General features: G+C 44.3%; 1 protein-coding gene across 1 annotated transcript in view; it reads left to right on the top strand.

Annotated features, from left to right (window-relative positions):
• The window catches only part of DNAI1 (dynein axonemal intermediate chain 1), a gene marked incomplete at its 5' end in the record, with an annotated part of 258,464 nt that overhangs the window by 177,070 nt on the left and 54,341 nt on the right, over window positions 1-27,053 (top strand). The window contains one exon of the mRNA XM_037902893.2: window positions 10,447-10,632. Coding sequence (XP_037758821.2) covers window positions 10,447-10,632 — 186 coding nt within the window. The remainder of the gene's footprint in view (window positions 1-10,446; window positions 10,633-27,053) is intronic.

Genomic DNA, 27,053 nt, shown 5'->3' with positions numbered 1-27,053 from the left:
GATACCTTACATGGCACCTTTAAGACACATATTGTGACAGTGGAGTGTTGGGACAATGACTGTGTCAGGCCTGATGTTTGCTACAGTATGGTGGGCCCTCTGCCAGTCGGCACTGATTAAAAAGTTTGTAAGCACCTGGAGGAAAATAGGGTTATAAAGAATAGTCAGCATGTATTTGTCAAGAACAATTCATGCCAAACCAACCTAATTTCCTTCATTGACAGGATTACTAGTAGATGGGGGGAAGCAATAAATTTGATATATCTTGTTTTTTGTAAGGCTTTTGACAGTCCCACATGGCATTCTGATAAGCAAACCAGGAAAATGTGTTGTAGATTAAATTATTGTAAGGTGGGTGCACAACTGGTTGAAAGACCAGACTCAGTATCAATGGGTCACTATGAAACTAGGAGGGTGTAACTAGTTGGGTCCGCAGGGATCAGTCCTGGGTCTGGTACTCGTTAATATTTTCATGAATGACTTGGATAATGGAATAGAGAGAGTGGTTTTCAAACTTGCAGATGACACCAAGTTGGGAGGGGTTGTGAGCACTTTGGAGGACAGGATTAGAATCCAGAACAACTTTGACAAATTGGAGAATTGGTTTGAATGCAGCAAGATGAAATTCAATAAAGACAAATGCAAACTACTTCACTTAGGAAGGAAAAATCAAATGCACAACTACAAAATGGAGACTAACTGTCTAGTTGGTAGAACTGCTGAAAAGGATCTGGGGATTATAGTGGATCAGAAACTGAATGAGTCAACAATATGATGCAGCTGCGAAAAAGGCGAATATACTGGGTGTATGAACAAGTGTGTTGTATGTAAGACTCGGGAGGTCATTGTCCCACCCTCCTCAGCACTGGTGAGGCCTCAGCTGGGGCACTGTGACCAATTCTGGCTGCCAGACTTTGGGAGAGCTGTGGACAAATTGGAGAGAGTCCAGAGGAAAGCAACAAAATGGATCAAAGGTTTAGAAAACCTGACCTATGAGAAAAGATTAAAAAAAAAGTGGGCATGCTTAGTCTTGAGAAGAGCAGACTGATTGCGGGGATCTGATAACAGTCTTCAAATATGTTAAGGGCTGTTATGAAAAGGACAGTGATCAATTGTTCTCCATGTCCACAGAAGGAAGGACAAGAAGGAATGGGCTTAATCTGCAGCAAGGGAGATTTAGGTTAGATATTAGGAAAAGCTTTCTACCTATAAGAGGAGTTAAATTCTGGAATAGGCTTCCAAGGGAGGTAGTGGAATCCCTGCCATTGGCGGCTTTTAATAACACGTTGGACAAACACCTGTCACGGATGGTCTAGGTTTACTTGGTCCTGAGACAGCGCAGTGGGCTGCCGGACGTGATAAGTTCTCAAGGTCCCATCCAGCCCTACTTTTCTATGATTCTATGAGTGACGATGAGTGGCTGTGAAGAACATTAGACCACCTCAGATATAAAATGTAGGGAAGCTATCTATCACAGGCATAGATAGAACGCAGCCCATCTTTTGTGTATGTAGGTGATGAACACATACTGCAAGTTAATACAAAGCTTTCCAGACCATTTAGAATAATTATTTATATTCTACTGCAGTCTAACTTTAGGCAATTTAATTCTTAGATTCAGATTCTGCCCATGAACGTGACACAATGCTGAAATAATATATGGATCACGCACACAGCTTCTATAGTTTGGTCACAGTTTCCCCCTATATTCCCTCTGTGTTCATTAGCTTCAAATGTTCCATTTTTTATTTTGCTTAAGGCAAAAAAATAAAAAGCACAGGTTGAGTCTTGCGGTCGTGGATTATGGCCAAGAATCCTGCCTATGGTGAGACCACTCATAACCTCTACAAACAGTGAGGATGAGAGTTAATTGCCATTATTGGGAGATAATGTCGAGTTAACACCAGGTCTTGAGTAACGGCCATTGTTCCCACTGGAGTTACTGTGAAATAGACATTATCTTGCAATTAACTATGCAATGAACGTGTGTCACAACTTGATTAACATCATACATTTCTGGCCCAATCCCGAGGCTTTTAGTCCTTGCTCAGGCAGCATTCCTAATGCCGCCAATGGGAGTCGTTACGTGAGTAAGGTCTGTAGGATCTGGTCTTTCCTGTGTTCTCTTCCTCCCTGTCTAGGAGAGTTCACTTCGTCTTTGTACAGGTGCACCACTGAGAGGAGAGTCCAAGCAGCCTTCTCCATCCCTTGCTCCCAATATTTAGGAGTCAGACACCTTTGTAGTCCCTGCGCTCACCTGAATATGGACTGCTCCCTCCTAGCAGGGAGGGAAGGAAGAGGGGCTAGGACCTCCTCCCCCACACCATCCAACAGCTGGCCAGCTGCAGAGGAGAGCACCCACTGTTCCCCGCCAGGAGAGTGGCAGTGGGTTCACTCACACACAGTGGTACTATCCCTGCAATAGTGTGGCTCTGCTCAACCCGCACACAGCCTACGCCTTCGTGGTACAATCCATCCCTCTGGTAGAACAGACTGTCTTGTGTTTTCCAGGGGTCAGCCACTCCTGTTCTTTGCTCAGCAGGTAGCTCCCTCCCTGTTGCTGCTCTGTCCAACTTTTTTTAGTAATCACCCATTCCCCAAATTGGTTTGGTTTGGCCCTCTGTGATATCCAGCTTCTCCTTCAGATGGTTATGGCAGAGGTGGTGGAGAAATGAAGCTAATGATGTGCTGAAATAACATAGCTAAGGATTCTTCTAGATAAGGAAGAGAGGATGGAGTTAGCTAACACATGAGAGCTAATCCTCATACACTGAGAGCTAATCCTGACCTAACCATGATCTTTGATCCAGATGCAGGTTAACACCTTTTACCTGGAGTTAGCTGGTTGTGGTTTTCATTGTGGTGTTTGGGATTGGTTCCCAGCTCTGCCAGGCTCCCCGTGTGACATTGGCAAATCACTTTCTCTCTGTCTCTTAACATCCCACGCTGTGGCCCGAAGGCTTAATGTGATCCTGGGATGCGTCAACAGGGGAATCTCAAGTAGGAACAGAGACGTTATTTTACCTCTGTACTTGGCACTGGTGTTACTGCTGCTGGAATCCTGCGTCCAGTTCTGGTGCACGTTGATAAATGGGAGGGTTCAAAGAACAGCCACGGGAATGATTAAAGGATTTGAAAACAAGCCTGATAGTGGCAGTCTCAAGGAACTCAATCTGTTTAGCTTAACAAAGAGAAAGTTAAGGGGTAATTTGTTGACAGTCTGTGATACTTACATGAGGAACAAATATTTAATAATGGGCTCTTCCATCTAGCAGAGAAAGGCTAGAAGTTGCAGCTAGATAAATTCAGCCTGAAAATAAGGTGTACGTTTAACAGTGAGGGGAATTAACCACTGGAACAATTTACCAAGGATCGTGGTGGATTCTCCATCACTGACCATTTTTAAATCAAGATGGGATGTTTTTCTAAAGGATCTGCTCTAGGAATTATTGTAGGGCGGTTCTATGACCTGTGTTCTACAGGAGGTCAGACTAGATCGGGGTAGCCAAATGTACTGACCCTCTGAGCTGCATAGAATTATCTTCAGAAGTTCGAGAGCCAGGTGTGCCAGCTGGGACTTGGGGCTTCTGCCCCACATGGGAGGCACCTGCCCCACTACTGCTGAAGCCCCCAGCCCCAGCAGGTACTCCCTGCTGGCTGAAGCCTGGAGAACCCCTCCCTGCTGGGCAGAAGCCTCTAGCCCCACCACCCCACTGCAGGGCAGAAGCCCTGAGCTTCCCACCCCCCACCAGTCTGGTAGGCGGAGAATGGGAGGGGACCGGGGGGGACTCCACGAGCTGCACTTTAACCGTAAAAGAGCTGCATGTGGCTCGCGAGCTGTGGTTTGGCCACCCCTGGACTAGATGATCACAATGGTCCCTTGCCTTGGAATCTGTGGATCTGTAAAGTGGGCGAATAGTCCATTCTTCCTCCCACCCTTTGTCTCTCCGGTCTATTTTGATTGTAAGCTCTTTGGGGCAGCGGCTGTCTATCACTGGGTACGCCTCCACGATGGAGTTGAGTTACTACACAAGAGTGTCTCCACTGGAGCCAAGGCTAGCTCAAGTGAGAGTCTCCACACAGCACAGGATCACTCAAACCAGACTTGAGTTACTGCATGCACAGGGGCTCTAGGCTTTCCGCGGTCACATCCCTTGGTTCTGAGCGCTGCACTAGTGGGAGCTGCTCTGTGAAATCCTTCACAGGTTATTGTCTGTCCTTTCTCAGCATGAGGGCAGGAGTGGCGTTAGCCTGGCAGCTCCTTACTCTGCACCACAGGGTAATGTCTGTGTTCTGGCATAAAGGCATGGATCTCACGCACAACAATGACCTGTACGAAACCTCGATATTTGTGGAGTTCTCATTTTGGGAACAGGAGGGAGCTATAGGGTCTGAGATGTGGTGGAGGGCCTTTGGGGCAGCAATTTGCTTTGCTAAGGAGATCACGGCGGCTGCATCGTGATGGGGGAGTGGAGACAGCTCATGCAGATTTTCGTGGCTGAGGAATCTCCTATCCTGGCTGGCAGTTCTGGAGCAGGGCCATTAGCACTCAGTGGTGGGACTGCATTGCCACATAGACGAGGAAGGACAAGCAGTGGGTCCAGAACTTTTGCCTGAGTAAGGCCAACTTCCTGGAACTGTCAGAGGAGCTGGCCCCAGCCCTTCAATGCCAGGATATGCAGATAAGACAGGCCATATCAGTCCAGAAGCAGGTTCCTATTGCTATCTGGAAGCTGGCCACCCCAGGCTGTGACAGGTTGGCGGCTATTCAGTTTGGCATTAGGAAGTCAACTGTTGGTGCTGTGGTGATGGAGGTTGTCATAAACATAGAGGGAAGGGTAACAGCCTTTATGTATGCAGAAGCATAAAATCCCTCCTTGGCAGCTATATTAAATCACCTTACCTGGAAGGCAGTAGTTCTCAAACTTTTGTACTGGTGACCCCTTTCACATAGCAAACATCTGAGTGTGACCCCCCTTATAAATTAAAAACACTTTTTTATATATTTAACACCATTATAAATGCTGGATGAAAAGCAGGGTTTAGGGTAGAGGCTGACAGCTCGCGACCCCCCATGTAATAACCTCATGACCCCCTGAGGGGTCCCAACCCCCAGTTTGAGAACCCCTGCAGAAAGGGGTTAATCAGCTCAAATAACCTAATTGGCACCTGACCAGAAGGACCAGTGAGAAATGAAGATACTTTCAAATCTGCCGGGGGGAGGATTTGTTTGTGGCTCTCTTTATTTGTTCCCTCTCTGGATGGAGAGAGAGACCACTCAGGTACAACATCTCCTGAAAATATACCTGGAATGGATTCATCTAAAATTACAAAAATTGTAAGTAGGGCAAAGAAATGCATTAGATTATCTTTTGTTTGGGCTTGTGAATTTTCCTATGCTACCAAGGTAGTTTTATTCCTGTTTTTGTAACTGTGAAGCTGAGCCCAAAGGGGAATCCTCTGTGGTTTAAATCTTTTTATTACCCTGTAAAGTTACCTTCCATCCTGATTTTGCAGGTGTGATTCTTTTATTTTGTTCTTTCTAAATAAAGTTCTTCTTTTAAGAACCCCTAATTGATTTTCAATGTCCTAAAGACAAAGGGTCTGGTCTGTGCTCACATTGTTAACCAATTGGTTGGTATATTATTCTCAAGCCTCCCCAGGAAAGGGGGTGAAGAGTCTTGGGGGGATATTTTGTGGGGATAGGGATTCCAAGTGACCCGTCCCTGAATTTTTGTGTAAATCACTTGGTGGTGGCAGCAATACCATCCAAGGACAACAAAAGGAATTTGTGCATTGGGGACATTTTAACCTAAGCTGGTAGAATATAAACATAGGGGGTCTTTCATGTGGGTCCCCACATCTGTACCCCAGAGTTCAGAGTGGGGGGGGGGACACCCTGACAGAGGTTTCTGAGCAATTAAAGTTTTGCTTCACACACAGATGGTTAAGATTGGAACTGTCCATAAGAACGGCCATACTGGGTCAGACCAATGGTTTATCTAGCCCAGTATCCTGTCTTCCAACAGTGATCGTTGCCAGATACTTCAGAGGCAGTTTCCCTGTCCGGTGGGCGTACCATGGATTTATACAGAAGCATTATGATTTTTTCTTTTTATCTATCCCTTTCCTAATGGTTCCTAACATTCTGTTACCTTTTTTCACTGCCACTGAACACTGAACAGATGTTTTCAGAGAAATATCCACAGTGATGCCAAGATCTTTCTTGAGTGGTAACGGCTAATTTAAACCCCTTCATTTTGTATGTATAGTCATATATATGTGTGTATTACTTCGCATTTATCAACATTGAATTTAATATGCCATTTTGTTGCCCAATCACTCAGTTTTGTGAGATTCCTTTGTAACTCTTCTCAGTCTGATTTGGACTTAACTATCTTGAATAATTTTGTATTATCTGCAAACTTTGCCACTTCTCTGTTTATCCCCTTTTTGCCAGATCATTTATGAATATGTTGAACAGCACTGGTCCCAGTACAGATCCTTTGGGGCACCCAGCTATTTACCTCTCAATTTTGTGAAAACTGACCATTTATTCCTACCCTTTTACTATCTTTTAACCGATTACTGATCCATAAGAGGACCTTCCCTCTTATACCAAAACTCCTTATTTTGCTTAAGAGCCTTTGGTGAGGGACCTTGTCAAAATCATTCTGAAAGTCCAAGTGCATTATATCCACTGGGTCACCCTTCTCTGCATGTTTGTTAACTCCTCAAATAATTCTAATAGACTAGTGAGGCATGATTTCCCTTTACAAAAACCGTGTTGACTCTTCCCCAACACATTGTGTTCTTCTCTGTGTCTGACAATTCTGTTCTTTACTATAGTTTCAACTAGTTTGCCCGGTACTGAAGGTAAGTTTACCAGTCTGTAGTTGTCAAGATCACCTTTGGAGCCTTTTGTAAAAATCAGCATTGTATTAGCTATCTGCCAGTCGTTTGGTACAGAGTCTGATTTCAGCAATGGGTTATATACCATAGTTATTAGTTCTGCCATTTCACATTTGAGTTCCTTCAGAACTCTTGGGTGAATCCCATCTGGTCCTGGTGACTTATTGCTATTTAATTTATCGAATTGTTACAAAACCTCCTCTATTGACAGCTCAATCTGGGACAGTTCCTCAGATGTGTCACCTAAAATAATGGCTCAGGTGTGGGAATCTCCCTCACATCCTCAGCTGTGAAGATCGATGCAAAGAATTCATTTAGCTTCTCCACAATAGTCTTGTCTTCCTTGAGTGCTTCTTTAGCACCTTGACCGTCCAGTGGCCCCACTGATTCTTTGGCAGGCTTCCTGCTTCTGCTTCCTTAAAAATTGCTGTTGTTGTCTAGTTGCTCTTCAAATTCTTTTTTGGCCTACCTAATTATACTTTTACACTTGACTTGCTAGAGTTTCTGCTTCTTTCGATTTTCCTCAGTAGGATTTGACCTTCAATTTTTAAAGGATGCCTTGTTGTCTCCAGCAGCTTCTTTTATTCAGCTGTGTAAGCCATGATGGCATTTTTTGGGTCCTCTTACTGTTTTTTTTATTTGGGGTATACATTTAGTTTGACCCTGCATTATGTTGTTTTTAAAAAGTTTCCATGCAGCTTGCAGGTATTTCACTGTTGTAACTGTTCCTTTTAATTTCCTTTTAACTAGCTTCCTCATTTTTGTGTAGTTCACCTCTTTGAATCTGTGGTGGATTTCTTTGGTATTTTCCCCTGTACAAGGATACTTAATTTAATTATATTATGGTCGCTGTTACCGAGCGATTCAGTTACATTCATCCGTTGAACCACTTAGAACTAACTCTGAAATTGGTCGCCCCTTGTGGATTCCAGGACTAGCTGCTCCAAGAAGCAGACACTAACTGTATCTAGAAATTCTATCTCTGCATCCCGTCCTGAGGTGACATGTACCCAGTCAATATGAGGATAGTTGAAATCCCCCATTATTATTGCGTTTTCTGTTTTTGTAGCCTCTCTAATCTGCCTGAGCATTTCACAGTCCCCGTCGCCATCCTGGTCAGATGGTCAGTATCATATTCCTACTGCTATACTTTTATTAATCAAGACTGGAATTTCTAGCCATAATGATTCTGATACAGGGTGAATCATTTTAAGATTTTTACTATATTTGATTCTATGCTTTCTTTCACATATAGTGCCACTCCCCCGCCAGCACAACCTACTCTGTCATTCCTGGTATTACCGTGTCCCACTGATTATCATTGTTCCCCCAAGTTTCTGTGATGCCTGTCATATCAATATCCTCATTTAATACCAGGTACTCAAGTTCATCCATCTTAGTATTTAGACATCTAGCATTTGTATACAAGCATTTATAAAATTTGTCAGTATTTAGCTGTCTGTCTTCATGTGATGTATTTGAATATGACTTTTTCATCTGATTGTTTCTCTTCAGTTTCTACCTCTACCTTATCAACGTCTATCCTCTCCTCTTTACTCGGAGATAGAGAATCCCCATTAATAGACCCTCCTCCAAGGGATGTGTCTGTCTGAAGCATGTGCTGCTCTGCGCTTGTTGGCTTCACCCCAGTCCTTAGTTTAAAAACTCCTCTGTGACCTTTTTAATTTGACATGCCAGCAATCTGGTTCTGTTTTGGTTTAGGTGGAGCCCATCCTTCCTGTATAGGCTCCTCCTTTCCCAAAAAGTTCCCTAGTTTCTAAATCCCTCCTCTGAACACCATCATCTCAGCCACACATTGAGACCCTGCCATTCTGCCTGCCAAACTGGCCCTGCACGTGGAACTGGGAGCATGTCAGAGAATGCTCCCATGGAGGTCCTGGACTTTAATCTCTTACCCAGCAGCCTAAATTTGGCCTCCAGAACCTCTATCCTACCTCTCCCTATCTCACTGGTACCTACACGTACCACGACCACGGGCTTCTCCCCAGCACTGCACATAAGACTATCTAGATATCTTGAGAGGTCCGCAACCTTCGTACCCAGCAAACAATTAACCAGGCAGTTCTCTCGATCATCACAAACCCAACTATAGATATTCTAATAATCAAATGCCCCATTACTATTTCCTGTCTCTTCCTAGTAACAGAGGAGTATCCTCAGTGCAAGAGGATATCATGACATTATCTGGAAGGAGGGTCCCAACTATGGGATCAATTCACTCCGCTCCAGCTTTATGCTTTCCTTCCCTGAGACTTCCATCTTCCTCAAGCAGCACAGAAGCTGTCAGACTGGGAGTGCGGGGGAGGTTTATTGGCCTAAGGTTAGAGAATATTTGTTAGGTGTGTCTGTCTGTCTCTCTTCCTCTCTAAACTCCCTTGCAAAACTCCGCCGTTTGCTAGCTCCCTGGGAGTGCTCAACCCCCACGCCCTGCCCCAGGCTCCGCCCCTACCAGCCCCAAGCCCCCAAACCCCCATCCCTTCCCCGCCTCTTCCCGCCCCCACTCCGCACCAGGCCCTGCCCCCACTCCACCCCTTCCCCCAAGCCCCCATACCTGCCACACCTCTTCCTGCCCAGTTCTGACCCCTCCCCTGAGCGCGCCCCATTCCCGCTCCTCCTCTTCCACACTAGAGCCTCCCGCACGCCATGGAACAGCTGATTGTGACAGGAGGGAGGTGCTGGGAGCGAGGGGGAGGAGTTGATCAGCGGGGCCACAGGCAGGCGAGAGGCACTGGTGGGGGAGGGGGGCAGCTGGCTGCTGGTGGGTGCTAAGCACCCACTAATTATTTTCTTCTGTGTTGGTTCAGCGCCAAGCACAATGGGACCTGATCTATGACTGGGGCAGCTAGGCCCTACTGCAATCCAAATAATACATAAGAATGGTGCAGGTTTGGTGACGTCTAAAGCAACAGGGTTCCTGCTAGGGGTTTGGGTTTAAACAGTTTTATAATGTGTATTTCAGTTTCAGTTCCAATGAAATATTCATTAGTATACTGTGCTTGTTCACATAATTTTCCTATTAATTAGTGTTTCATCTCTTTTTTATTGTGTTATTAAGGCCCTAAATATTGGAAAGCACTGCAGTAAAAGATAATCAGCATATTGGAAAACATTCCGGGGCTTGTGCATTACTCTGAGTACTAATCTGGGTTAGAATCTGATTGCCTTGTTACTTCAAATGTTTGAGCTGGGGATTAAAGGCCTATGAGGCTGGTAACAAAAGGTCCAGGCTGTTCAAGTCAATTGGAGCTTTGCCATGGACTCCAGGGAAGGACCCCATCCGTGGTCTGTCTGCCAGAGAAAGTGATCAGAGCCCCTACACGCGTTATTTTCCAGGGCCTTGCCCTGTTTTAAATGGACTGTAGGAAGCAATCTTACCCTTGGCCCCAGCAGATGGATTTAGATGGGACCTAATAGATCCTTTGTCTTTCTGTGATTCTCTGATTCTTGTTTTTTGCAGAACGGATGTATTCGCTTGATTAATCCCTTTTGTGTTTTCTGCCTTTGTTTCCCCAGGCCCATGTGTTTGATCTGAGCATTAATAAATACGAAGCTATCTGCAACCAGCCTGTTGTGGCCAAGAAGAAAAACAAAATCACCCATATCCAGTTTAACCCTATCTACCCCATTATCATTATCGGAGACGACCGAGGCCACGTCACCTGCCTGAAACTCTCCCCCAACCTGCGCAAGATGCCTAAGGTAAGCAAGTGGTTAATTCCTCTAAATTTAAAGCACCGCATCGCAGTTCATAGGACACAGGAGACATAGGGTCTAGTCCTAGATCTGACGCTGCCTTGTTGTGTGGCCATACGCAGTACGATAAATCTCTGATAAATGGAGATTACTCACTTCTCAGTTGTGGAGTATGACATTTAGAGTAGGTTAGTTTACCCACTTATTTTTTCCCCACTGCACCACTGTCCTTATGCAGGTCACTTCCTCTCTCTGTACCTCAACTTCCCCATCTGTAAAATGGGGATAATGTTACTGAGCCTTTTTTGTAGAACACATTGAGATCTACAGATGGGAAATTCTATATATGTGCTAAGTATTAACTAATGACGGTTGGGGAGTCGAGTCCCTGCTCTCTGTTACTGTAGGAGGAAGAGAGTTCAAATCCCTTTATGACAGTTGGAAGGATGCTTCATTTTACAAGGCAATAATCTCATGTGAGCAGGTGATTTCCTCACTCTGCTCCAAACACAGGCTACATACACCCGTAGCACTTCAAAACCAACCTGCTTCCTGAGGTTTTGGTTTTATTCACAAATACTCAAACTGAGACAAAATAAAATCTGGTCTAAGCATGGCTGCTCCCAGGGATCCTCCCAGAGGATTGCACAGCCCAAACCCTATGTCCTCTCTCTCTAGAGAGCCATTCCACCTCACTTATATCCAGATGAGGCAACAAAGTACCTGCCCTCCATGAATCAGTAAAACCCACGTAACCCTTTCTCAGCAGGATCAATACCAGCTAATAGTGCAGGGTCCAGCAGGCAAACACTGCCAACTCTTATTAGAATAAATCCCTGAGTTTCAGGTGTGTAATCCGTCCAGTCAGGTCCTGGGCTGCCTTATACAGCACAGTCCTTCTCTGTCAACCCCCTACAATAATAGAACCCTATTGTCTGTCTTTTAATGGAGAGTTTTTTCCTTAGTCTCAGGTTTAGCAAAACAGACTCAAGAAAGCAATTTTGTTTACTAATGATGGTTTTACATTTATAAAGCACCTTTCTTCCATATGGATCCCAAAAGGCTTTACATATTTTACTAACTGATTGTACTAATGACAGTCTGTGGCACATCCTGATGTCACGAGAGTAAATGCAGAGTAATCTGATTGACTTTACTGGACTTCCCTGGACACTGGTGTAAATTAGATCAGAATCTCTTCCTACACTAACATAACATCAAGAAAAATAGCAAAGTAGCAGTTCTTCTGGTGGCAAACATTATCAGGCGTCTGTGTGTCTAATATATGTGATGCTACCACAGAGAGAGACAAACCACAACCCCAGAACATAACATCTGAGAGCTGCAATTCGGCTGGGCCCAGGTCCTCAAAGGTATTTAGACACCTAACTCCCACAGCTTTCTCCAGGAGTTAGGCATCTAAATATCTTTGAGACTTTGGGCCCTCGTTCACAGCAAGTTTTTTACCTCCGGCTCCTCCTTTGCTGATTTGTTAGTTCTTCATTTGTAAACCATTGTTTCTATTGCTGACGGGGTCTCCAAGATTGTTGTAAAATTCCACCATACCATCAGCAGTGTGGGCTAGTGGAAATACCTCAAGCAGAGGCCACGCCGCAAAGAGCACGTGCACGCACACGCGCAAATTAATCGTTTAATTGCTTTGCGTACCACTGAAATGCAGCCAACTCTGGGGTTAAATGTGGCAGCCATTTAGCAGCGCACAGCAACACTATGGCGCAATTTGGAATGGAATCAAATGCCTGATTGTTCTAGCAACCAGCAGCATCCTTGTGTGCAGGTATTAATATTGAAAATGGCCTTTTTAAATCCTCCTTCTTTCTTGCTTTTCTTGTTCCAAATCAGCTTTCACAAAATCTGATTGTATGTCTCTTGCTAAATCTGATTTGTGGCATTTCATGGCCAGTTACTGCTGACTGAGGAATGAAAAGCACCATTTTTCAGGCAGTCTGGGGTAGGACATAAGCAATGGACTCCTTTTTATAAGCTGTGATGTTATTAAGCTAGCCGTCTGCCACTTTACTTGCCTTGTTATATTTGAAGGGACATATAACACTGAATGAAATGTTTCTCCAAATATGAAGAGGAAAGAGTTTTATCAGGCATGATTTACAGGCAAGTACAATAGTTGATTTATTCACGTCCTCTGTCTAAAGCCAGCTCTTAATTTAAAAGGATGAAATCCCGAATAACTAATGACACTCAGATTGAAATTCCTAATAACTAATGGCTACTGCAGATTAGGGTTGCCAATTTTCTAATCGCACAAAACCGAACACTTGTCCTGCCCCTTCCCTTAGGCCCCACCGCCCGCTCACTTCTTCCCCCTCCCTCTGTTGCTCGCCCTTCTGCACCCTCACTCCCTTGCTCATTTTCACTGGGCTGGGGCAGGGGTTTGGGGTGGAGGAGGAGGTGAGGGCTCTGGCTGGGGAGTGCAAGTTCCGGGGTAGTCCAGAACTGAGGGGTTCAGAGTGCAGGAGGGGACTCCGAGCTGGGGCAGGGGATTGATGGACCTCTCCTCCAGGAACTTATCTAATTCTTTTTTGAACCAAATTATAGTTTTGACCTTCACAGCATCCCCTGGCAAGGAGTTCCACAGGTTGACTGTGCGTTGTGTGAATAAGTACTTCTTTTTCTTTGTTTTAAACCTGCTGCCTAATTAATTTCATTGGGGCACCCCTATTGCTTGTGTTATGTTGTGTCCAATGGGAAACACACCATTAAAGATCTTTTTAATCTTTTATTAAAAATACAGAAAAAAGGAAAAACAGCTGAAGCATTTGAAATGTAAAATATCAAGTCAGGCTTTTATTTTAACAACATCTCTTATTCCCTTTTCCTTTAACTATAGAGTTTTTATGAGGAAAACTTCCTGTCTGATCGTCTCATTGATTGTATTGAAGATGGTAATAGCTGTCCTATTTAGGGAAATGCTTAGTTGAAAAGAGTCTGGAGCCCATGTTATTGTTGTTTTGCTGCTGTTGTAGTCTGATCCCATTTCCTAGAAGACAAAACACGTTCTTTGTTTACCAGACGTGATCTTAACATGCTCCTTGAGTTATATCAGTAGGTCTTTTTGTCCATTCAGTCCTTCTGTCTCCCATTTGTCCTTTTTGCTATTTACAGTCATTGTTACAGATTATTGTGACATTTTATGAACCTTTACACACATTTCAGCAATTGAGCTTACAACTGAGGGAGATCTCGGCTATCACAATAGGTCTTTTAAGAGTGCTAAGAACCATAAAATGAACTGAGGAATCCTGACCCTCAAACATCTGCTGTAGCCTCTAGTCCATCTTCTTGCCAGTCCAGTGCCTTGCTCTGTGCTTGGTTTCTGGTCCTGCTGCTGAAGTCATCAGTTTATTCTCCTAATTCAGACACTCCCTGTGCATGACTACCTCAAAACCCTATTGAAAAAACTCCTTGAAACTTATTTTGAAAAGGACATTACAAATAAGGCCCGCATCTCGTGTAGTAGCTGCATTCTGAAAGCATCCTGTAGTTTCTGCATTGACATGTCTGCCTCACTGGCCTTCCATCCGTTCACCTAGAAATCAGAGCATGCATTTTGATGGTGTTCCTTGTCTTTCTGTTCTGTTCTGTTCTGTTCTGTTCTGTCAGAAACAACTGACTTCGGCTCTCCTGTGTATATGTTGGTGTCCCTCTCCCTCTTGCTGGTCTTTGTGTGCACATGCAAGGTGGCAAAAGGGGGTTTGCGCTGACGTTTCTATTTAGAAGAGCAACAAAAATGATTAAAGGTCTAGAAAACATGACCTCTGAGGGAAGTCTGAAAAATCTGGATTTGTTTAGTCTGGAGAAGAGAAGAGAAGACTGAGAGGGCACATGATAGCAGTTTTCAACTACATAAAAGGTTGTTACAAGGAGGAAGGAGAAAAATTGTTCTCCTTAACCTCTGAGGACAGGACAAGAAGTAATGGGCTTAAATTGCAGCAAGGGCAGTTTAGGTTGAACATGAGGGAAAACTTCCTAACTGTCAGGGTGGTGAAGCACTGGAATAAATTGCCCAGGGAGGTTGTGGAATCTCCATCATTGGAGATTTTTAAGAGCAGGTTAGACAAACACCTGTCAGGGACGGTCTAGATAATACTTAGTCCTGCCATGAGTGCAGGGGACTGGACTAGATGACCCCTCGAGGTCCCTTCCAGTCCTATGATTCCCACACAGCTGGGACGTGTGCTCTTGATAGATAAGATTGGCAGCCTAACCATTTCTTTTTACAGATAATTCTTAATAGCCACAAGTCATTCCAAAACCTCTATTTTTCTCTAAAAATAGTCTCATCACTATCTGTTCCCCAGGCAGGGCTTGTATGATTTGGGAGGTTTTTTAGCCGTGTAGTATAGTTGGATTTCCAGGATGGAGACAACGGGGAGACACTGAGCAAAATTTAGCCCAGCTCCATTGAAGTCAAGGTTGAATTTAATCCAGTTTGTCTAATAATTAAAGCTAGAGCAGGGGACAGGAAGTCAGGACTCCTGGGTTCTTCTCCCAGCTCTGCAATTGTCTCCCTGTGTGTCCTTGAGCTCATGTTGCCAGCTTCCCTATCTGTAATCTAAAATACAGGAGCGGTGTGCAGCTTAATTCATGTTTGAAAAACACTTTGAGATCCTCCGGGGAGAAATATTATTTATTGCTCCAGATTTTGCTCTCAGTAACATTAGCGCAGGTCCATTTATTAGCACTTTGCAGAACAAATAAGCAATGGGGTGAAATTTTCAAAAGCTCCTAAACCCCATTTTTAAAAGTGACTTTCATGAGACTTGGGGTACAATTTTAAAAAATATCCAAGTGACTTAGGAGCCCAAGTCTCATTGATTTTCAATTAGACCTAGGCTCCTAAATCACTTGGGTGTATTTGAAAATTTTGCCCAGGCTTCTATAACATGAAGCATTTAATGTACCATCTGGTGTAAATGAAGCATGCCATGGATGGAAAGGGCCCTGCACGGCCACTGGTATCCAGTGTGCTAGAAAAATCACTGAGCCAATTCACCCAGTGTCTGTAGTAAGAGGCACTGGAAAGTATTTCGTGCATGGAAAATCCCTCTAGAACTGAATAGGGATGAAACCAAGAGAGTTTGATAGAAATATAGTGGAGTCCTGTAGGAGATATGTTCAAAACTGATGGAATTTAATAAAAATTATATTCTTCATATAGACAGGTTTCAGAGTAGCAGCCGTGTTAGTCTGTATTCGCAAAAAGAAAAGGAGTACTTGTGGCACCTTAGAGACTAACAAATTTATTTGAGCATAAGCTTTCGTGAGCTACAGCTCACTTCATCAGATGCATTCAGTGGAAAAAAAAACCACTGAATGCATCCGATGAAGTGAGCTGTAGCTCACGAAAGCTTATGCTCAAATAAATTTGTTAGTCTCTAAGGTGCCACAAGTACTCCTATTCTTCATATAGGATTTTTGAGCCATATATAGCAGGATATAATTGTCCAGTCCATTCCGCAGGATGGTTAAATGATAAGGTTTACCATTTTCTGTTAAAATCTGTAGGATGTGTCCATATGGCTTAGCTCTGATTATCTTATCCATTTATTTTCTGTGTATTGCACCGTAATTTGCTAAGGATTGTACTGTCTGCAGGGGCACAGGGCTGGCTTTACCATGAGGCGAACTGAGGCGGCCGCCTAAGGTGCCAGACTGTGGAGGGATGCCACTAGGACCCAGAGTGTAGAAAATTGTGTCTGCTGCTGGTGCATATGTATTCTCTCTGCTCGAGATGCACCGAGATGGTGGAGTGCTGCGCTGGAGGAAGGAGGGCACAAGAGACATAAGAGGCAGGCAGGAGAAAAGGTGAGAGGGAATAACAGAAAGCAGCAGGAGCTGCAGGGAGAGAGAGGAGGAGGAGCATCTTATGTACCTCTCTAACACCCTCAGGAGCCTGGACTTATTAACACCAGCTTCTCAGGGAGCTTCCTGTTTCCTGTTGCTTCCCTGCACCCACTTGAGGAGAACAGGCAGTCAACTGAAGTAGTACGAGCCAGTTAGGCCCTTAAGATGCTGATATCTTCTCTCACTCAGGCCCTGCTACCAGCCTGCTTGTTGGTCCCCTTTCACTGAGTGTTGAGAGCCACTATAGCTGGCACAGAACAGCAGTCATGAGTGAAAGAAGAAAACGCCCCTCTGGGACAGCATTCAGAAAAAGAAAGCAAGCAAAGGAAGCTTTTCTATTTAAGCAGGAAGGAGCTCTCCTGAGATACAAAGACACAAATGTTCGCAGTGAGCCTTCCGGCCCCAGTAAGGATGTGAATGGTGAGGAGATGCCTGATCTTCCAGTTAGTCAGCGTGCAGGTGACCTGGCAGCTACTGCAGCATCCACATCTCCATCTCAGATGGATGTAACCATGCACATTCCTGAAGAAAAGGGTAGATCAGAGAAGGGTGTGGTGGAGGTGCAAGAAACAGCTGCTGCTGAGTTTAGTTCCTTAAGACTAGATGATCCAGGATTGTGGACCCACTTGAGCAGTAGCCTGAGGGACTTCCTTGTACTGCATGGGCCACAGCAAGTGAAAAACTTCATGTTCCCCAAAGACAATGAAAATAGAAGTTTCCATCCAACACATTACTGGCATGAAATCCCCAATGGTGACAAAGTGGAGAGGCCATGGCTTATGGCAATTAATTGATCTTTAAATATTCATGGTAAATAGGCCCAATGGCCTGTGATGGGATGTTAGATGGGGTGGGATCTGAGTTACTACAGAGAATTCTTTCCTGGGTATCTGGCTGGTGAATTTTGCCCATATGCTCAGGGTTCAGCTGATTGCCATATTTGGGGTCGGGAAGGAATTTTCCTCCAGGGCAGTTTGGAAGAGGCCCTGGAGGTTTTTCGCCTTCCTCTGTAGCATGGGGCACGGGTCACTTGCTGGAGGATTCTCTGCTCCTTGAAGTCTTTAAACCATGATTTGAGGACTTCAGTAGCTCAGACATAGGTGAGAGGTTTATCGCAGGAGTGGGTGGGTGAGATTCTGTGGCCTGCATTGTGCAGGAGGTCAGACTAGATGATCATAGTGGTCCCTTCTGACCTTGATATCTATGAATTTATTAATCTTATGTACTCAAAAACCCAGAATGCTGCATACTGTTTTTGTTGCAAACTCTTCCAGTCTAATGTTCCAGACACATAGGGTTCTATAGGAACAAAGGACTGGAAAAATCTGGCTAGAAATCCGGCATGCCATGAGAAGGTAGCAAATCATGAGAGAGCATTACACAGGTGGAAAGAGCTTGAGATGAGACTAAGGTTAAAGGCCACCATAGATGATCAGCATCAAGAGAAGATTGCATCAGAGTCTCTTTACTGGCAAAATGTTCTGAAAAGGCTCATTGCCATTGTGAGAATGCTTGCTACCCAAAACCATAGCACTGCGCGGCACTTCAGCTGTCTGTGCCAAACAATGGAAACTTCCTTAAAATTCAGAGGGGTAGCCGTGTTAGTCTGGATCTGTAAAAGTGGCAAAGAGTCCTGTGGCACCTTATAGATTAACAGATGTATTGGAGCATGAGCTTTCGGGGGGTATTATTCACCCATGAAAGCTTATGCTCCAATACGTCTGTTAGTCTATAAAGTGCCACAGGACTCTTTGCTGCTTTTCCTTAAAATTGTGGAGCTGATGGCTGAGTTTGATGCTGTTCTCCAGGAGCATCTAAGAAGAGTCACCACCCAAGAAATGTACACACACCACTACCTTGGAAAAAAATTCAAAATGTGATCATGCAGTTACTGGCAACAAAAGTCAAACAGAAGATTGTGGCAGATCTGAAGTCAGCAAGATATTACTCTGTTATTCTGGACTGCACACCTGACATCAGCCATACGGAACAAATTACTTTAATGGTGCGTTTTGTAACAACAGCAGAACCTAGTGAAAATGTCCCTGCAATGGTGACTGTCAGAGCATCTTCTAGAATTTATTGACATTGATGATACTACAGGAGCTGGTATGACAAATGTGCTTCTTAAAAAGCTGGAAGATACGGGAATTGTGATAGCTGATATGAGAGGTCAGGGCTACGATAATGGTGCCAACATGAGAGGAAAGAACAGAGGAGTGCAGACACGGATCCGAGAGTTAAACCCTCAAGCTTTTTTTGTCCCATGCAGTTCTCATTCATTGAACTTGGTGGTTAGTGATGCAGCATCAGCTTCTAGTGAGGCTGCTGAATTTTTTAATGTAATTCAAAGCATCGATGTATTTTTCTCTGCATCGACTCATCGATGGCAAATTTTGAAGCAACATCTGGGAACATCCTCTCTGACACTGAAACCACGGGGTGCCATATGATGGGAAAGTCGAGTGGAGGCGATAAAGCCTATCAAACACCAAACTGGGAAGATAGATGATGCCATAGTTGCCATTATGGAGGCTATGACAGGAACTGTTCGTGGGAGAACAGTGGCAGAGGGAAATGGAATCATCAGAAACTTCAAATTTCTGTGTGGCTTAGTGTTGTGGCATGACATACTGTTTGAAATAAATGTTGTAAGCAAGAAACTCCAAGGTGTTGACCTTGATATATCTGGAGCAATGGAACAACTGGACAAAGCAAAGTCATACCTACAGTCTTACCGGTCAGATGAGGGATTTCAAAACATTCTGTAGAGTGCACAGAAGTTGGCAGAGGAACTTCACACTGAAGCTATTTTCCCACTCATTCAAGAATACAAGAGTCACCGAAGAAGAAGACATTTTGATTACGAGGCACAGGATAATCCCATAAGAGACCCCAAACAACATTTCAAAGTTGAATTCTTTAACCAGGTGCTAGATTGTGCAATACAGTCAGTTGAAGAACGTTTCATGCAGCTCAGGGAACACAGCAGTATATTTGGGATGTTGTCTGATATTCCAAAACTCCTCACTATACCTGAAGAAGACCTACACCAGCAATGCAGGGCACTAGAGACAGTGTTGACTCATGATGACATGCGCGATATTGATGCGGGTGATTTAGGTGATGAACTGAAAGCCCTTTCAAGATATATTTAATCAGGATCAACTCCAAAGGCTGTTCTGGAATATATGTGCACAAAGAAGGTGACCACCCTCTTTCCAAATGCTTTTGTTGCTCTGCGTATACTTCTAACACCTCCTGTAACAGTTGCCAGTGGCGAACGCAGCTTCTCCAAGCTGAAGTTAATAAAAACACATCTACGCTCCACAATGACACAGGAGAGGCTGGTTGGCCTTGCAACCATCTCAGTAGAGCATGAGCTTGCCCAGACTGTGGACCTTCAGCAGGAAGCAGTTCAAATCTTTGCAACCAAGAAGGCATGGAAAGCACCACTTTGAGTATTCAAACAGATAAAAATGCCAGTGTTTACTATGCAGACAGGAAAAGTTACATTTGCTGTTCAGGCATCTGAAAGTTAAGTGTTACTTAAAATTTGTGAACAAGGCATTTTAAGTTGTTCGTTCTCCTTTATTGGGGTAGGTAGCAGAGCAGTACCATGAGAGGAGTAGAACAGGAAGAAGGCAGAATTGAGACCTTTCAAAGTTTTGGCCCAAGCGAGGGGGCATGAGGGTGTCATTTGAGCTCCCCGCCTCAGGTGCCAAAATGTTGTGGGCCGGCCGAGCAGGGGCAGGAAGCCATTTTGCATTCAGTGCAGACTCCTTCCAGAGGATACACATGCTGCATGCTCTGCCGTGGAGACCACTCTGGCTTACCTAGATAATCATCTTTGATCTGAAAATCTAAAAAGAATCCTACATTAAAAAAGGAAACTAAGTCAAATTATGAACAATGAATATAAAAACACAAGCATTTAGGGATAAAATAAGAAAGGCAAAGGCACAAAATGAGATTAAATTAGCTATAGAAATAAAGGGTACATAAGAACATAAGAACAGCCAAACTGGGTCAAACCAAAGGTCCATCTAGCACAGTATCCTGTCTTCTGACATTGGCCAATACCATGTGCCCCAGAGGAAATGATCAAAACAGGTAATCATCAAGTGATCCATCCCCTGTTGCCCATTTCCAGCTTCTGGCAAACAGAGGCTAAAGACACCATCCCTGCCCATCCTGGCTAATAGCCATTGATGGACCTATCCTCCATGAACTTATCTAGTTCTTTTTTGAACCCTGTTATAGTCTTGGCCTTCACAACATCCTCTGGCAAGGAGTTCCACAGGTTGACTGTGCGTTGTGTGAAAAAATACTTCGTTTTGTTTGTTTGTTTTTGTTGGGTAACAAGAAAACAGTCTACAAATACATTAGAAGCAAGAGGAAGACCAAGGAGAAGGTAGGCCTATTACTCAATGAGAGGTGAAAGACAATAACAGAAAATGTGGAAATGGCAGAAGTGCTAAATGCCTTTTTTTTTCAGTTTTCACCAGAAAGGTTGGTAGCAATTGGACATCTAACATAGTGAACACCAGTGAAAATGAGGTAGGATCTGAGGCTAAAATAGGGACGGAACAAGTTAAAATTACTTAGATAAAAGTTAGAGGTCTTCAAGTCGCCCGGGCCTGATGAACTACAGCCTAGAATCCTCAGGGAGCTGACTGAGGAGATATCTGAGCTATTAGCGATTATTTTATCAAACTCATGGAAGACGGGAGAGATCCCAGAAGACTGGAAGAGGGCAAATGTAGTACCCGTCTATAAAAGGGGAATAAGGACAACCAGGGAATTACAGACCAGTTGGTTTAACTTCAATACCCAGAAAGATAATGCAGCAAATAATCACACAATCAGTTTGCAAATGTCTTGAACATAAGATGATAAGTAACAGTCAACATGGATTTGTGAAAAAAAATCGTGTCAAACAACATAATAGCTTTCTTTGACAGAGTAACAAGCCTAGTGGATAGGGAGAAGGAATATATTTGGTGTATCTTGACTTTAGTAAGGCTTTTTATACTGTTTTGCATGACTATCTCATAAACAAACTAGGGAAATACAACCTAGATGGAGCTACTATAAGGTGGGTGAATAACTGGTTGGAAAACAGTTCCCAGAGAGTCGTTATCAGTGGTTCACAGTCAAGCTGGAAGGGCATATTGAGCGGAGTCCTGCAGGGACTGGTCCTGTTTCCGGTTCTGTTCAATATCTTTATAAATGATTTAGATACTGGCATAGAGAGTATACTTATAAAGTTTGCAGATGATACCTAGCTTGGGGCTGGGGGAGGATTGCAAGTGCTTTGGAGGATAGGATTAAAATTCAAAATAATCTGGACAAACTAAGGACAAATGCAAAATACTCCACTTAGGAAGAAACTATCAATTGCATCCATACACAATGGGAAATGACTGCCTAGGGAGGAGTACTGCGGAAAGGGATCACAAGCTAAATATGAGTCAGCAGTGTAACTCTGAGATGTATTAGCTGGAGTGTTGTGAGCAAGACACGAGAAGTAATTCTTCCGCTCTACTCCACGCTGATTAGGCCTCAACTAGAGTACTGTGTCCAGTTCTGGGCCCCACGTTTCATGAAAGATGTGGACAAATTGGAGAAAGTCCAGAGAAGAACAAGAAAAATGATGGAAGGTCTAGAAAACATGACCTGTGAGGGAAGATTGAAAAACTTGGGTTTGTTTAGTGTGCCAAAGAGAAGACTGAGAGGGCACATGATACCAGCTTTCAAGATTAAGGAGGAGGGAGAAAAATTGTTCTGTCTAACCTCTGAGGCTAGGACAAGAAGCAATGGGCTTAAATTGCAGCAAGGGTAGTTTAGGTTGGACATTAGGAAAAATTTCCTATCTGTCAGGGTGGCTAAGCACTGGAATGAATTGCCTAGGGAGGTTGTGGAATCTCCATCACTGGAGATTTTTAAAAGCAGGTTAGACAGACACCTGTCAGGAATGGTTTTGTCGTGTCTTGAGAGCAGAGGACTAGACTAGAAGACCTGTCGAGCTCCCTTCCAGTCCTACACGTCTATGATTCTACTATTGTTCTCTGCATTTATTCTCCTAACCTAAATTGTAGGTACGTCAGACCGAAAGGAGCTTTTTGCTCCTTGCCTCTGGAAAAGCATATCCAGCCAGTAGGCCACCAGTGCAGCCACAAAGTGGGTAGCGCTGGCCAAGGAGCGAGCATGCTTACAGAGGCTGTGGGATGTACTGAAACCCCTGGGGTACCACCACCTGCCGTTCCTCGGTTGAATTCCCCCCTGGAGAGTAGCCAACCATGCTGACTGGGGGAGGTTTAATGTACATGTCTCTGCACTATCAGGAATGATCTTGCTTTAGAGTCACTCACATCACTTATATATTTGAGTCTTCCTGGATGACCAGGTTTAAGTATGTTGAGACCTTCCCACTTGAGCTCAGATTCATTCTTATAAGGCCTGATCTGAGGCCCATTGACATTATCGGGAGTCTTTCACTTCAGTGGGCTTTGGATCAGGCCAATAGTTAGTGGATTTTTAGCACACCAGATCTTCTGGCGAAATGTTTTGCATCTTCTCCCATTGAAGACAAGGGCAACTTTGCCATTGACACCAGTGGAAGTCTAATATTAGCATAACAGTGTTAAAAGAGAATTGCTGTGGAAAATGAAAGTTCAGCCTTTTCGAGGATCTTCCATTAGACTAGCTGCCCCACTGCAAACTAGAGGAGTTGTTCTTCATTGTGTGAACCATGTACTATATGTTATTTCTATTAGAGTAGCTCCTAAAATGCGCTTGGTGCTGTACAAATACATGGGTGGGCACAGGCCTTTACAGATAATACAACCCAATGCCCTGATCCTGCAAAGAGCTCCGTGGAAGTGGGCCCATTCTCCCGTGAAGACTCCCATTGAATCTTCTTGGGCTCAGGAGGCCACTGACGTGGAGCTCAGTGAAGTATTGAGGAAGTGTAAAGAGCTCTTTGTTGTCATGGACACACTGGGCTTTTGGGCTGTGAGCCACACTTACATATTTACTGGTACTTCGAAAGGAATCACTTCACCAGGAGTATAGGGTTCTGAATCTGAACTAAACTCAGGTTGATTTTGCTTGGGGGAAATGCTGAAAGGAATCTGGTTTCAGTCGGGTGAACATTTCTGACTTCTTTTCCTATCTAGTGGATGAAGAAATTAAAGAATTTTGTCACCATAAGCACAAGAATGTAGGTGTTTAAAAAATAAACACAGCTCCTAAAATGGCCCTTTGCCTGACACTTCAGACAAATTGGAGAAAATAAAAGAAGCGGAAAGAACATTTTAAAATGAAATCAAGTGGGAAGTAAGAAAGGAAAGCGCGTTTGCTGTCCTCTAGAGGAATTGCATTCTCTGGGCCAGGCCTTGAGGGATGACAGAGGAGAAAGGGCAGCTATACTGCTAATATGTCTAGCGTTGAGGTCTCATGGCGGACACCCGTTCCCGGCGCTGGCGTTCTTTACACTGTAACATACAAAAAGTCATTCTTCCCTCCAGAGGAAGAGACAGAAACAAGCTAATCAACTGGCTAATGAATGCCTGTGTTAACAGCACCATTATTGGGCCAGGCTAGCAGGGCCGGCTGAGCTGTGTTTGGTATAGGAACGGGTGAGGGTGCCAAAGAGGCAAAACCATCCCCTCAGACACTAGGCTGCTGGTGTGCTGAAAAAGCTGTTTATCATGCTGGTCAGTATTGTCTCATTATTTTCCTATGCTCCTCCGTCTGTTTGTTGCATTGACCTGTTGTCTCTTGTCTTAGGCCAGTCCTACACTAAAAAGTTAGGTTGACCCAGCTATGTTGCTCAGGGGTGTAAAATCCACATCCCTGAGATGTGTAGTTAAGCCCGGGTGCAGACAGTGGCTAGGTCGACCTAGCTGCCACCATTCAGGGAGGTGGATGAACTGCAGCGACGATTGCTACTCTTGTCGCTGTAGGGTCTTCACTGAAGCGCTCCAGCGGCTTAGCTATAGTGGTTTAAGTGTGGAGAGAGCCTTATACTTAGATTGTCAGCTGTTTGGAGCAGGGACCATCTCTTTATTCTGTGTGGGTCCAGCACCTAGCACAATGGGGGCCTAGTCCATGACTGGCTCCTTGATGCCATGATAATACAAATAATTTACAATAATAATAATTTGTTCTGTGTTTGTACATAGCACAGGGATGCTCTGAGCCTAGAGTGAGGCCCTTAGGGGTACCACAACGCAGATAATACAGACCAATGGGGAAACGTTGCACATGCAGCTTGGGTAGTTGAGTACCTCTGCTCAGCTGCAGATTCAATTATCCAATTTGCAAATGTCGTCCCGAAGGTAACTGTTTTTCATGCCACTGACCTTAGATGCACATACATTTTGCAGTGATCTAGGGTCATCCGAGTTGAACCTATACCTGCCAGAGTTATGAACCAATAGATTGTTTCTATTCTTTTCCCCTTTCTTCAGTCACATGAGGTCTGTGGGAAGCTGCTAAAGCTGCACGGAGCTGCAGCAAGAAAACCTGCTCTCTGTTTCCTGAGATACAATCCATTATTGTCTGTGGCTGACTGCACGCACAAAAGGAAGTGGAGTAGATTCAATAGATGCTCCAGCATCATAGGATCTCTGTTTGGCAATCAGTGTAGAACTGGGTGAAAATGTATTTTGTGTACATTGACTTTTAAACATCAATCAAGCTATGTTGCTCTCATTGTTTTCCTCCAGCATGTTTCACTCAAGCTGTTTTTTCTGGATTGCTCAAGAGTCCTGTATTTGCTAGTTTTACCCAGGACTCTTATTTGTATCAAGAGTTCCATACAGTAATTTCTCTCTAGCATGACCATGGCTGAGCTGAGTTTTATGTCTCCTCAGCACTGACTGATTGCTTGGTGACCCAAATGCACAGAACTCTATAGCAGCTGACTTGAGGAATTCCAGCAGCAGAGGCCAGTGGTACATCATGTTCCTTTCAAATGTCAAGTATTCTTTCAATCATGCATTGTCTTTCCCAGAAGATGCCCAGGCCTGTAATAAGTAGTGACACAAATTGGTTTGGATCAAATATAAACTGACCTAAAATGTGAACTCAGCACTTTGAGGTTTGAAAACGTTTGGCTGACTTCCATGACTATCACCCAGTCCCACCCCCATAAGGTTTTTTATTTTTGTTGTCTCTCTCCTATTAGAGAAGAAGCGTGGTCTAATGTTTAAGGGGCTAGACTGAGACTCAGGAGACCCAGGTTCCATTCCCTGCTCTGCTATAGACTTCCTTGTGACCTTGGGCAAGTCACTTAGTCTCTCTGTACCTCCATTCCCTGTCCATGAAATGGGGATAATAGCATAGCCCTACCTCACAGGGCTGTTGTAAGGATAAATACATTACAGGTTGTGAGGTGCTCAGATACAGTGGTAATGGGGGGAATTGTAAGTACCAACAACAGAGAGATTTGGAGTTCCAGCTGGCCTGGAATGAAGAAATGCCAGAAATTTCCCAAGAGATCAGGTTCCCAGTCCACTTTTTCAGATTCCATGAGGTTTTGGTAGTCTGGATCATCCTCTGGGCTTTTAGGTATTTATCTGAACTGAATCCCCATCCTGGTGAGGTTTGTATGTCGCAGGACAGAGCTGTAATTTACAAGTCATAGATGTCAACTGCCATATTCTGGAAGCCGGCAATCTGCAGTTTAAGGACTAGGCTATGCTGGAAACGTGCAGCTTGGAGACCCACAGGAGGCCCTGCAGAGAAGGATGTGCAAATGCTAGTTCCAGCAATGATGCTGGTGCCTTCTTTGGGGATGAAGAAAGTGCCCAAATCATGATTTCTATCTTCTCCTCCCAAAGCTGACCATACTCTGTACAGATTGCTCCTCTGTGAGGAGCCTGGACATCTTTATAAAAGCTGTCACAAGGCTGCTGAGTGGTTCCACTTCATTGTCATTCTCTCACCACTGTGCTTCCTATGCTCGGTGACACATACGCCTCTCTGTCTATAACCATTGTTCTCCATGTGAAAGTAGCATATGGCCAATCTGGTATCCCTGGCTGGCTGTTAGGTTCTGGGTCCTGCTCCTCTGGTTTTCATTCTCTGCTGTTTCAGCACGACTTAAGCTCATATCAGAAGGAGAGGAATGCCACCAGTCTCTGTTTTTTGCCTCTGCTAATTCTAGTATGAATGGAAGGCATTAGCAGCAGGGCATGCAGGTCCGGATTGGGTACAACTCGTCAGTGTGTAAGGAACATCATACATCTCCTTCAACCTTTTTGGTAGGAAGAGTTGTTGAATCGTAAGTAGTCAGTGACTTTGGTTGGAAGGAGGATCAAGATGTATTGAAGCAAAAGGTAAATACTGACCCTGGCAAAAATGACTCCCCTACCTCTCCCCCAGTGCTCCCTACTCCTCCCCTCCCACCGGCTACCCTGGAACCCCTCCCCCTCCCCCGCGGACCAGGCAATCCCATGCAAACCCTCACAGTTAACCTCCCCGCTCCCTGCCCGAGCTCCCACTGAAGCCTTCCCCACCATGAATATTCT

This window comes from Chelonia mydas, chromosome 5 (assembly GCF_015237465.2).
Source record: "Chelonia mydas isolate rCheMyd1 chromosome 5, rCheMyd1.pri.v2, whole genome shotgun sequence".
Taxonomy (NCBI): Eukaryota; Metazoa; Chordata; order Testudines; family Cheloniidae; genus Chelonia; species Chelonia mydas.
This window is presented reverse-complemented; position numbering and strand designations above follow the sequence as displayed.